At 51.2% G+C, this 12,802-nt stretch overlaps 1 protein-coding gene across 8 annotated transcripts in view; it reads right to left on the reverse strand.

The window, feature by feature from the left end:
* Positions 1-12,802, reverse strand: part of DOP1B (DOP1 leucine zipper like protein B) — a 107,642-nt gene that overhangs the window by 66,320 nt on the left and 28,520 nt on the right. For all 8 annotated transcript variants that reach the window (XR_014015876.1, XM_081234477.1, XM_081234474.1 and 5 more), the window contains exons 3-7: positions 7,604-7,785; positions 7,045-7,215; positions 2,807-2,996; positions 729-827; positions 264-387 (exon numbers count right to left, since the gene is read on the reverse strand). Coding sequence is in view for 7 of the 8 variants with exons in the window: in XM_081234477.1 (XP_081090603.1) it covers positions 264-387; positions 729-827; positions 2,807-2,996; positions 7,045-7,215; positions 7,604-7,785 (766 nt within the window). In the remaining variant the exon portion in view is untranslated. The remainder of the gene's footprint in view (positions 1-263; positions 388-728; positions 828-2,806; positions 2,997-7,044; positions 7,216-7,603; positions 7,786-12,802) is intronic.

The raw sequence follows: 12,802 nt of genomic DNA on the forward strand, positions 1-12,802 counted from the left end.
TCAAGGTTCTTAAAACGGAATTCGGTTAACATTTTAAAAATCCCATTACTTCCGTTTTTTTTTATGTAACAGCTGCAAAATAACCAAAGCTGTGGGGTAGGCAGCGGAACTCAGCTGACCAGTGCCAATTCAGTCACCGTGTTATCTTTCCACACTTTGTGATTCAGAAATGTATCAACAAGATTGCGACTTTATTCCAAACATCAGCACTCAAAGGTTTCACCTTAGCTCTGACTTTTCAACTCCCGCGAATTACTCAGTACCTAGTAACCACGCGTAAAGCCTTCTGTTCAGAGACATATCTCTTCTCAGGAGGGTCTGGGTGGCGGCCGAGAGGATGCGCACCATGTCGGATCTGAGCAGGGGGATGGCTCTCTCGTTGCAATCCTATGAGGAGGAAAGAGAGAACTATACTGCAAGGAGATGACATAGTAAATCGCTGGCTTTCCGACATGTGACCCCTCCTTACCAGTCTACAAAAGCTTTATCTTAAAGAGGCGGTTCTCAAAAGGGGTGGGTTTTTCACACGCTGACCAGGGAAAGAGGCTATTCAATTTTCGCTATGGAAACACCACCCTCACAGAAATGACCGAGGACCCTGAATGGCTGAAAGCGAGCGGTCACTGAGTGGCGCCCTCCCCTCCAGGAGAGACGGCTCGGACCTCTCCCGTCTGCCCCACGGCCTCAGGAAAGACCAGCGACTCCCCTCAAAAACACAAACGGCTTACCAGACAGGTATAAAATGGGAAGAAGAACAGGACAATCTCCAGATTATTTCTTTGCACCAGCACGTTTGAGTCCAGCAGGGATGCACATAAGGACTTTACCTACAAAAGACGAAAAGCCACGATCGTTTCATGCCCAAGACACTGGACATCATTTGGAGGCTACTCTTTCTAGTCATAAAAATGAAAATAACTCTTCCTGGGAATCTTGAAACCACCGTGTTATATCGTGAACAGAATAATAAGATCTAAATACGGGAAACTTGGTTGTAGCTCCAGACGCCAGGGGGGCTGTGTGACATCGGGAACACCTTCAGCTGCAGCCCTCACTGTTCCATCTCAGAGATGGAGGGGTTTGGACCAGATCGTCAGATTCTAAGACCTCAAATTCTATAATCCCAGAAACGAATACATTTAGGTTCCAATAGGAACTTTCAGCTACACTAAAACTCCAAAGACAGTCAGTCAAATGGATTCCAAACCAATTAAGTAGACATTTTGGGTGTCTTTTCTGAGCATAGATAGATGTAATACAGCTGCATAATAGACAAGAGCCATATGACAAGTGGTAACAAAAAGCTATGAGATGGGCTTCCCTGGTGGCGCAGTGGTTGAGAGTCTACTTGCCGATGCAGGGGACACGGGTTCGTGCCCCGGTCTGGGAGGATCCCACATGCCGCGGAGCGGCTGGGCCCGTGAGCCATGGCCTCTGAGCCTGCGCGTCCGGAGCCTGTGCTCCGCAACAGGAGAGGCCACAACTGTGAGAGGCCCACGTACCGCAAAAAAAAAAAAAAAATCTATTAGAACTGGGAAGAAGAAAGGGAGAGATCTTTCAACTGGGGAGAACAGTGAAGCTTTGGGGGTGAGCTGAGTTTTTTGTAATACAGGCAGGAGATACGCTGAGATGGGGGAGAGGAGGGACAGGCAGTGAGTGCAGGACGAGGGGCTGGCTGGAGCAAAGACAGCATCACAGACGTGCCAGGCCAGGCCAGGCCAGGCAGCCAGCTCTGGGAGTGTAATGGGCCTGAAGTGGAGAGTGAGGCATCTGGTGAGCTGCGAACAGACTGTTAGAATACTCTTGAGGATGGATTTTACCTGCAGGAAACAGGTATTTTGCAAGCACAGTACAGATCTGAGCAAAGCTATGTTTTAGCAAAGTGAATCTCTTAGCAACCGAAAAAGGACTGGATGGGGAGAAACCGGTTAGAAAATTACATGATGGTCCAGGAACGAGACCTAAGAAGCCGCGGCAGGGCAGTGAATACGGAGAAAGAAACAAAGTGGTACTGACAGGGCAGGGAAGAAGGGAACGTGACTACTGAGGGTCTCCTCTGCCCTAAGCAGAGGTCCTTTTCATCACCCTTTTCCTCAGAGAGCCCCGTGAGGAAGCTCTATTATTCCCACTTTGCAAAGAGGAACGGACTCAGAGGGGTAAGTTATCGGTGCAACTTTGTCAATGACGGATTCAGTTTTTGAACATTTTAACTTCAAAGCCTTGGGTCCACCACTAGGTGGCGACAGACTGCAGGCCATTCAACAAATGGGAAGTTTGGGGAAAAGAGACAAAGATCTGGGAAGTTCCCATCCTTCAAGGTCATGAGAAGGCAGGTCGCTGGCAGGGAAGAGGGGCCTGGGCACGGACAGCCTAGGTGTGAGAGCAGCCAGAGGAGAGGAGGGCGGCGGGGATGACGGCCGGAGCTGGAGCGAGCCTACTGTGCGGGCAGTGGGCGGTGTGACAGGGGCAGGGGAAGAAAACGAGGTTGTCTGTGGCTCAACAGCGGACCCCAGCCAGGCTCCGCGGAGAGCCGTCGACGGCCAGCCGTAACGTGGAAGCTGCGGGGCCTCCCGGAGGGCCCTCCTCGCATGAATACACAAACGGGACGCAGGTGCTCGAAGCCAACGCCGCCATCGCGGCTTACGCAGGGACGCTGCCTCCTCGCCTGCCCAACCTCAGAGCGCCTCTGCTTCCCGCTGCTCAGCCCCGCCCCGCCCCTCGCCCCGCCCCTCGCCCCACCCCGTGGCCCTGGTGACACCTGCGCCGGGGAGCCAGCCCGCCACGCCGCCGGGAGCACGGCACCCACCGTGAGCTGGTAGTCGGTCCCCAGCATGTACTTCTGCTCCCTGCCGGGCGAGCCCCGGCTGATGTGGCCCACCACAAAGAGCGAGGCGGGCAGGCGGATGGACGGGCTCGCCAGGACGCTCCCCCAGAGGGCGGCGTAGAAGACCTCCCTGCCGACCACCAGGGACAGCCTCAGGAGCAGCGCGTCCGTCCTGTGGGCGGGAGATCACAGAATGAGGGCGCATCCCGCGGGCTCTCACGGGCGCTGCTCTCTCTCCCTGGCCGGGAAGCACCAACTTCCTCCTCATTTTGAGATGCTGCCATCTCTCGCCCCTCTGTGTCTGTCCACCTGCTGGCTGTCACTGAAACGGAATTTGCTGAAACAAACATGTCACCGAGGGGTGCGGCTTCTTGGCCAAGAGGCAGCATCTGACCGTTTGTGTCACCCTGTGGCAGAGATCGGTCTCCGTCTCCGGCCGTGCTGTGGATGCCGTGGTGCTTACATGGTGCTTACAGGTTCCACTGCCCAAAGTGGATGAGCAGATCAGCCACTCTGTATAAAAGTAGGAGGAGTCATTAAAAAAAAAAAACAAAGGCTAATGTGACTGATTGAAGACCTAAATAATGATAAAGACACCCCCGACCTGAGCACAGCCAAAAATGTGCCCAGTGACACCGGATTTTAGAAACACTGGGGACAACATTCCCCTGGGCCTCCTGCCGCACGGTACATTCCAGAAGGTCTGGAGCCGAGTTCCCATCACTCTGCCCACAGCACCTCCATACACTGGCTCCCACTCCAGGAAGCCCTCCTGCGGACGACCAGCATTTATTCGCCTCTTTATCTTTATCCAGGTCTCCCATGACACGACGTCAGCGATTTCTCGGCCGTCCTCTAAGAGAAGCAGCAGCATCAGTGGGTGCGGGCTTGTTTTTCCACTGACACTGACCGAGGCCTGGCCCTTCTCCGCTCGGGGTGCACCTGCAGCTGACGGGGCACCTTCCCGCCGACTGCGAACACAAAGCTTGCAGGCCGGGTGATAGCATCTATCAATACAACAGCGGAGGCAAACTCCCACAAAGGGATTTCACTTGCACAGAAGTGAAACCTCTGTGCATTTCAGCTCTCAGCTATGGTAAGGAAAAGGGATGCAAATGTTGTGAAAATACCTAAGAGTCTTTGGGCAAAAACTCAGCACAGGAGAACAGCTGATGCTGAGGCCACATAGCCACCGTCACCACTAAGTCTGCTCTGCTGGCTGACGCCCCCCAATGCCCAGACAAGCATCTGACACACAGCTGGCATTTGAAACAACTGTCAGAGGAATGCCACTCTTTCCCTTTACTATAAGCCAAACTGTCTTCAGCTTACTTTTTAATAATCACTTCCATGTATATTAAAACATTTCATACAAAAAATGCCTACTAGATGCCAGTAGCACCCTCCCCGCCCCAGGTGTAACAACCAGAAGTGTCCCCAGATATTGCCAAGTGTCTCCTGGGGGACAGAAAGCACCCCGGGCTGAGAGCCACTGATTTAAAGGGACATCTCTGGGGAGCTGGGTTTTGCCTGCTTTCCAACCACTGAAAACCTCCGCCTCTCCTCCATCTTCTCAGAACAGGAGTGGAGTATTCTCCCGCCCCCAACACCACTAATCCTGTTTTCTCCGTACAGCAAAACACAGCAAACTATGTGGCTACTTCTCAGGCACTTTAAAAAAGGAATTCTGGCCAGGAGTGATCTGCAGACATCAAAGGGTTATTAGAAAGCCAGGGTGAGTAACGAGTCCTAACACTGGCCAAAATTTCCATTCCCTTATGGTTCACTGACAAGAACAGACCAGGAACTGTCCCCGCCTCCACAAGACCCCTGAGTCACCCGTCCTCACCAGCCCCAAACTGACTCACTCACTCCTTAGCCTTTTCTACCGCCTTGGACATCACGCCGCCCCGCCCCCCCAGACACCCCTTCCTGTCTCTGCAGAGTATTTGCTGGGGTCGGGGGTGTCTGACTCAATTCCTATGCACGCTGGGGAAGAATCGTTGCTGAACTCTCTCCAACTGACACGGATAAGTGCGGTCACCTGACTGCTGTGCTCTGAGACCACACAACCCTAGACCAGCCTCCACCTCGGAAGGCCAGTCCCTCCTACCTCTGAGGGCTGCAGTCGCTGGGCTTGGCTTTCTGTCACACCTGCCTCTACTCAGTGGTTCAGGCAGCTTCGCTCAGCTCTTGGTTCAACATCAAGAAATCACAATGTTGGGAGAAGACACCCGTGTTAAGCAACTTTAGCGACTGTTCAAATGAACATCTGTTTATCAACTAGGAGAACACATGACAACACCCCCAACTCCTGACATGCTCCTGGTGTGATTCACTCTTACAGATTAAAAAAACCAATACACTTTGGGAGCTGATGTATTCATCTTCAGATGGTGGGGAAAAAGCATTTACATACACACATCTGTTAGGAAAACGTGAATGGATCAGAACTCTAGAAAGAGCCTGCAACTAGGAGTCAAGAAACAGTCTGGTAAAGGTCCTCTTGTGGATCCCACATGACCCTGACTGTTCCCTTATGCACACACCTACCCAGACTCTCAGGGTATGGTGCGAGGTTTAAAACAGCAACGAGACAGACCCTGCCTCCTAGGGAAGTGGATGCTAGTGACTCAGTGCACCGCCGAGGTGGATTCCCCACTGGGAAGTGAATGGCCACCACCCGCTCTGTGTGAAAGCTCCAAACGGTCAAATGCACATCCAATCCCAGCACAGATGCTTGTGACTTTAATGCACCCTTGGTCACCAGCGACTGTCCCACAAGCCATTCTGATTATCTGGTTTCCTTGAGGGGAGCACTTGAGTGGACTTTGGACTGACTGTGAGATTCCACTGCCTGCACCCTCCAGTCACTGCCGACACAAAATAGGCCAAGGTGGCACGGCTGGGGCCTCTGGCATGGAGAAAATTCGAGCAGTTTCTTGTGTAATCAAATGGAAACTTTTGCAAGCACACAGGTTTCTAAACCTCCCAGTCAGGCTGCACGTGGGCTCTGAAAATGGGTCCTATGAACAGAAGTTAATCACTGCAGCATCACCCAGAGTAGTTAATACACTGGAAGTGAGTTCTTACATTATGATTCTCCAGAAAAACAGGACACTCTGTATACGCAATCTGAATGGATACAGCCTCTCTCCTCTCTCCTGTTCCTAAGTAATGACCAAAACAAACACACACCACCGCACGAACTTTTATGCATATAAGTTTGATAAATTTCTCCAAGGTGCTTCTGAAACTTGTCAAAAGCTATTCTGCTGGGCTTCCCTGGTGGTGCAGTGGTTGAGAGTCCGCCTGCCGATGCAGGGGACACGGGTTCGTGGCCCGGTCCGGGAAGATCCCACATGCCGCGGAGCAGCTGGGCCCGTGAGCCATGGCCGCTGAGCCTGCGCGTCCGGAGCCTGTGCTCCACAACGGGAGAGGCCACAACAGTGAGAGGGCTGCGTACCGCAAAAAAAAAAAAAAAAGCTATTCTGCTTAGCCTCACCCCTTTTTGAGCTTATCCATGAATGAAACGTGGCCTTGCTTTTTCATTTGGAAGCAGCCTCGTATAACAGGAGGGAGGACTTCAGAATGTGACATATGGGGAGTAGAATCCCATCTCTGCTGCCCACTGACTGCGACTCCAGGAAACTTTCTTACCTTCTGACCCTCACCCGGAAGTGAGGTAATTCCCAGGCACACACGGTATTTCGTCAGGCAGAGACCACCACAGAAATGTCAACATCAACCCGCCCTGCTTCACGGGTCTCTGCACTTCTGTCCCCGTTTCTTTTTAAAAATTATTTATTTATTTATTTATTTTTGGCTGCGTTGGGTCTTCGTTGCTGCGTACAGGCTTTTCTCTAGTTGTGGCGAGCGGGGGCTACTCTTCATTGTGGTGCACGGGCTTCTCATTGCAGTGGCTTCTCTTGTTGTGGAACACGGCTCTAGGTGCGCGGGCTTCAGTAGTTGTGGCTCATGGCCTCTAGAGCGCAGGCTCAGTAGTTGTGGCACATGGGCTTAGCTCCTCCACGGCATGTGGGATATTCCCAGACCAGGGTTCGAACCCGTGTCCCCTGCATTGGCAGGCAGATTCTTAACCAGTGCGCCACCAGGGAAGTCCCACTGTCCCTGTTTCTTATACAGCAGTGAAATAAAATGCAAACCACATGGGCGGCCCACCTGGATGGGCACAGCCGTCAGCTCTGGATAAGACCCACCTGTCGTAGATCTCCGAGCCGTCCTCCAGGCCGGGCAGCAGGCCGATGATGAAGGCCTGGAGGCTTGGCAGGAGCAGCTTCTGCAGCGGAAGAAAGTACTTCTCGTACAGGCCAAGCAGCACGGGCCTCACCGACATGGCTGCATGTGCCAGAAGAGGGAACAACCCATAGCTTCGGGACAGAAAAAGGGAGAGGAGGGAAAATGAGACACCTGCTCAGAAGCTCCAAGCGACTGGCCAGCCCAAGGGGGTTTTCAAAAGCAGCCAGCCAGCCAGCCAGCCATCTACACTGGTGATAGAGATGCTCGCTTGTCAGGAGACAGTCACAATCAACTGTTGGCCCAGAGCAGGTGACAGGCAGTTTGCACGTTACACTCCGACTTAGAGAAAAGTCAGGGAGGACATTCTCCAGAAGGTGAGCCCTGGTTCCCTCTGTGATGGCGTTATGGTGACCTGACACACCCCTCTGTATTTTTTTGTTTCTCATTTTCTCATCTTGTGAACTGAAACATGGACTACTTGGGTAATAAAAAAGTAAAACGGTGGGGATGCTATCATACCTGTATAGGAACAAATCCTTGGCCAGCCATTTGGTCCCCACAATTTTAAAGATAATTTCATAGGTTTCTAGGGCTTTTAAGTGCACGCCGCTGGGCAAAGCAGGATGCAGGCACTGAGCTAATCTCTTGCTGATAATGAGCCGTCTCGGCAGCAAGGAATACTTCAGGTTACTCTGGAGAGCCTGGAAAACAAGAGGAAAAGCACATAAGGAAGAAAGCAGTGACACTGACTGTGGAGAGGACATGTGCCGAGGCCAGGAAGACACCAGCAGGCCCCGGTGTGGCTGTAAGAGGTGGGACATGACAGGACAGAGGGACCGCGCGGGAGGGCTTGGGGAGGGGGGGCCACGAGCCAGCATCAGGGCCACGGGGCCGGGAAGCCCCCAGCACTGAAGGGAAACGCTGCATCCCTTCAAAGGGACTCTGTTCCTGTCAGGCCAGTTTCTGATGGAGCCGTGTGCTTCTGTCTGCGGAAGCCTCTAGTCTACACGTGAGACTAAGCAGAACACAGACCTCCCGTCCCCAAGAAAACCCTCGTTTGTATGCCACGGAAGCCCTGGATTTCCCCATCATTATCCCAGCCTGGCTGCACAGCCAGGTGGCCCTGAGTGTCTGGGACACACGTACAGGCCATGACTCCTGCGTCCTCACCATTCAGTTCCCCAGAAGGAAGTCAGATCCCTGTTGGCATGGAATGACAGTCCCCCTGAGCTGGGCCTCCTCCAGCAGGACACAGGCCTGGGCTGCGCTAAAGCATCCCTGGGCATTGGCCGCATCTGAGAAACACGGTCGGCGGATTTCTTGCTAACAGGGCAACCCCCTGTCGGGAGTAGGTCAACGCCGTCCTTCGTGGCATCGAGTGACCACACGCAGAGCACTGGGTGGGTCCTCATGACTCAATCTTCTATACCGAGTGGCCGTCATTACAGTGAAACAATCCATACAACTCACAAATATTTACTGAAAGCCGACAGGGTAAAGTCCACACTTCTTAAAAAGCTGCTCAAAGGCCTCTACGGTGCAAGTCCTGCCCCATTCACCTGCTCCATGTATTAATGCTTCAGCTTCAAGCTTCCTAAGAGCACAGGTCCACCTGTGGCTCCTGCCTGCCTCGTGCGGGCTCTGCCTGAATATTTTCCCCATGGGAGACTCAGCTGTGCACCCAGCTCAACGAGGCAGAATGGTCCCCAACTCTAGGCGGGGAACACGTTTATTTGTGCTCCGCCCGGTTCCAAGTACGCATGTCACCGACTCGCGTGCTGTGCTAATGGCCACGTGCTTCTGGGCTGAGCTCGCTGGTGAGCTCCTGGGGCCCGCACCCAAGATCTCCTTCCTCTGCTGTTCTCAGCCTTCTGCACCTGCCTCCTACAAGGCAGGCATCCCGCAAGACGGTCACAGGACGTGTGTCAGAACCGCTGCCCCCGGACCATGTGGTCTTAGGGCCATGACAGCTTTCTTCCTAGAAGTGAAGAAAATGATCCCACTTCTAAAACATACGCTGCTCTCTGTAACTTCTCAGGGACCCAGGCTAGGAGGGGTTTCAGCTCATGGAGGGGTCTCTGTGATCTCAGAGGCCGGGAAAGAAAACCCACTGGGCTTTGAGTTGGCTTCTAAAGCCTGTGCCGGAAGTGACACATTATTCCATTCATCTCACTGGCCAGAGTAAGTCACAGTGTCACGCCTATGTTCAAACGGGCAGAGAAATGGGATCCTACATAATGAGGTTATGTAGGAGATAAAGGGAAAAGAAGCAAAATAATATTTTCCATCAGAAGTATGTGGTCTAATGGAACTCTCAAATTCAATAAAACTACAACTAAAAAACTAGCTATACCTAGAGGTCGTCAAGAAATACCTTAAACTATTATTTGTAAGAGTCTGAGAGCTTAAAACAAAGGGCAAGCCAACAAAATAATTTTTTAATGTGCTCGTGTCAAAAAGAAAAATTGAGGAGGTGACCTGGAAACACATGCTGTAACAGTGGGTAAGAACTGAGGTGTCGAGGAAGAGAGGAAACGACTGTGGGAAATGCACAGGAAACAGTGCGTTTTATTATGGACATTTTCAAACATATAGAAAAGCAGGGAGAACAGCAAAGTACCCATCACCCAGTTTCAAAAAGTATCAGCTGGCCAGTCCTGAAGACACAGCTTTTAGGGAACCATGTCTGTGACTCACTGGCTTACCGATACTGCAGCTGTGGGCTTTCTCCATGATCTCGGAGGAGGAGAACTAAGCTCTGTGCTCACCTGTTATGTTTGTCAGGCAGAGCTCTTGCTTTTGAAGTCACAATCTCACTTTTGCTCAGCATAGTCTAAGGACTTTTGCTAACTGAGGTGCAAAAGATGGGCTGTAGCTCCTAAGGTGGTCATCTGGGATCCAAAAGTGTTTGGCTCACTCGGGCTGTACAGCAGCAGGATCCCATTTCTCTGCCCTTTTGAATGTAGGCGTGTCACCATGACTTACTCTGGCCAGTGAGAGGAGTGGAATGATGTGTCACTTCTGGTACAGGCTTTAGAAGCCAACTCAAAGCCCAGTGGGTTTTCTTTCCTGGCCTCTAAGATCACGGAGACACAGGTTGAACTGGAGCCCCTCCCAGCTTGGGTCCCTGAGAAACTATGAGAGCAGAAACCACCCGCTGACCCACTGAGGCAGGACTCAACAATACTATAAAAATCACTGAGCTTGGGGACTGTTTGTTACCATGGCATAACCTTTCCTATTCTGACGAATACACTTCTTCCCATATAAATGGAATTACAAGGAACCACAACCATTCATTTCAAATGAACAAGGCGGTTGCTATTTCTTTCTCATTTAAATTTGTTACCCCATTTAATTTAATTAGAAAAAGAAACACAACCAAAAACTGAGGGCATGACCAGGACATGTGGAATGGATTGTTCATTGTATGTTGCCCATGTTTTTTTTTTTTTTTTTTTTTTTTTTTTGCGGTACGCGGGCTTCTCACTGTTGTGGCCTCTCCCGCTGCGGAACACAGGCTCCGGACGCGCAGGCTCAGTGACCATGGCTCACGGGCCCAGCCGCTCCACGGCATGTGGGATCTTCCCGGACCGGGGCACGAACCCGTGTCCCCTGCATCGGCAGGCGGACTCTCAACCACTGCGCCACCAGGGAAGCCCGCTGCCCATGTTAATCCAAGCAACACAGCATATCTGAGTTGGGGAGTCAGTGCCTCTTGAGGGAAAGGTACACTGAAGATGAAGGAAGCTGTCTGATTTGAAAATGCAGAGAAGAACAAAGGATATAACCAGATAATACTTAGAAAAATGAGAAGATGCTCGTCCTTCCTGATTTAAAAGATGCAAATTAAAACTACTACGAGGGACTTCTCTGGTGGCACAGTGGTTAAGGATCTGCCTGCCAATGCAGGGGACACGGGTTCGAGCCCTGGTCTAGGAAGATTCCACATGCTGCAGAGCAACTAAGCCCATGTGCCATAACTACAGAGCCTGTGTGCCACAACTACTGAAGCCCATGCAGCTAGAGCCCGTGCTCTGCAACAAGAGAAGCCACCGCAGTGAGAAGCCCGCGCGCCGCAATGAAGAGTAGCCCCCGCTCGCCACAACTAGAGAAAGCCCGCGCACAGCAACGAAGACCCAATGCAGCCAAAAATAAATAAAATTAAAAATTTAAAACAAAACAAAGGGGCTTCCCTGGTGGCGCAGTGGTTGAGAGTCCGCCTGCCGATGCAGGGGACGTGGGTTCGTGCCCCGGTCCGGGAGGATCCCACATGCCGCGGAGCGGCTGGGCCCGTGAGCCATGGCCGCTGAGCCTGCGCGTCTGGAGCCTGTGCTCCGCAACGGGAGAGGCCACAGCAGTGAGAAGCCCGCGTACCAAAAACAAAACAAAACAAAACAAAACAAAGAAACTACTATGAAATGCCATACTTTTCACCCATCAGATTGGTAAGTTAGATCAAAGCACACAGGTTCAGGGGTAGAGCAGAGATACCCAGAGATCATGAACTGGTTTCATCCAACCTACAGTCAGGATTTGGCCGGACAGGATCTGCAAGGCTGCTCCTTGGAGCAGCTATGACACTGATTCCCCTCTGTACCATTCTCATCATGAATAATGGGGCTAAAATACTGCCTGGGTCATAGTGATTTTGTTAACACACTTCCCACAGAGCCTGGCACTTAATATGTGCTTCAACACGAAGGTTAAACAAACAAATAAGACTGAGGCTATTATAACGCCTGGTTTAAGCTTGTGAGCTTGGGGGTCAGAGCCTGGAATTCCAGTTCCATCATCTGTTGGGTAAATCCCTTAACCTTTCTGGGCTGCGGTTTCACAGGGATAATGGTGCTTAACAAAGTTTCAAGCATCATGAGATACCACACTTAAGGAAATTAGCTCAGGGCCTGACAAAAAAGCAAGCAATCAACAAGCATCTCCTCTTATTATAATGACAAGCTGACTGTTAAGTACCAGATTTAAAGATGGAGACAAAATGCATTGCATTTTAAAGGAACTGACAGAAATCCAATCATTTACAAATAATATCCTTTACTGTCACAGAAGCAAACAAGGACACTAGTTAGATGTGTTAACAAGAAAGTTTGAGGAATACATTGTATTCGAAAAGAAAAACTCAAACTGTTGTATATTTGGAGACGAAATCAACTGTGGACCCAAAAGATGAGAATTCCAAGAGACACTGAAGACAAGGAGAAAATCTGCATATAATAAGAGGTGGAGTGGGGGAATCTGAAATTTCTTTTTAAGGCAACAAAGGAAAAGGTAAATAGTCATTAATATTTAAGATTAAAAAGGAAAGAAAATATTATTTCTTAAAGGATATTTAATGAGAAAACTCTAAAGAAACGTTTTGCAAGTGGTAAGACCGGAGGGACTTCCCTGGTGGTCCAGTGGTTAAAACTTCGCCTTCCAAGGCTTCCCTGGTGGCGCAGTGGTTGAGAGTCTGCCTGCCGATGCAGGGGACGTGGGTTTGTGCCCTGGTCCAGGAGGATCCCATGTGCCGCGGAGCGGCTAGGCCCGTGATCCATGGCCGCTGAGCCTGCGCGTCCGGAGCCTGTGCTCCGCAACAGGAGAGGCCACAGCAGTGAGAGGCCTGAGTACCGCAAAAAAACCCAAAAAAACAAAAAAAAACCTTCGCCTTCAAGTGCAGGGGGTGTCGATCCCTGGTTGGGGAGCTAAGATCCCACATGCCTC

The sequence above is a fragment of the Mesoplodon bidens genome (genome assembly GCF_964165515.1).
Source record: "Mesoplodon bidens genome assembly, chromosome: 5".
NCBI lineage: Eukaryota > Metazoa > Chordata > Mammalia > Artiodactyla > Ziphiidae > Mesoplodon > Mesoplodon bidens.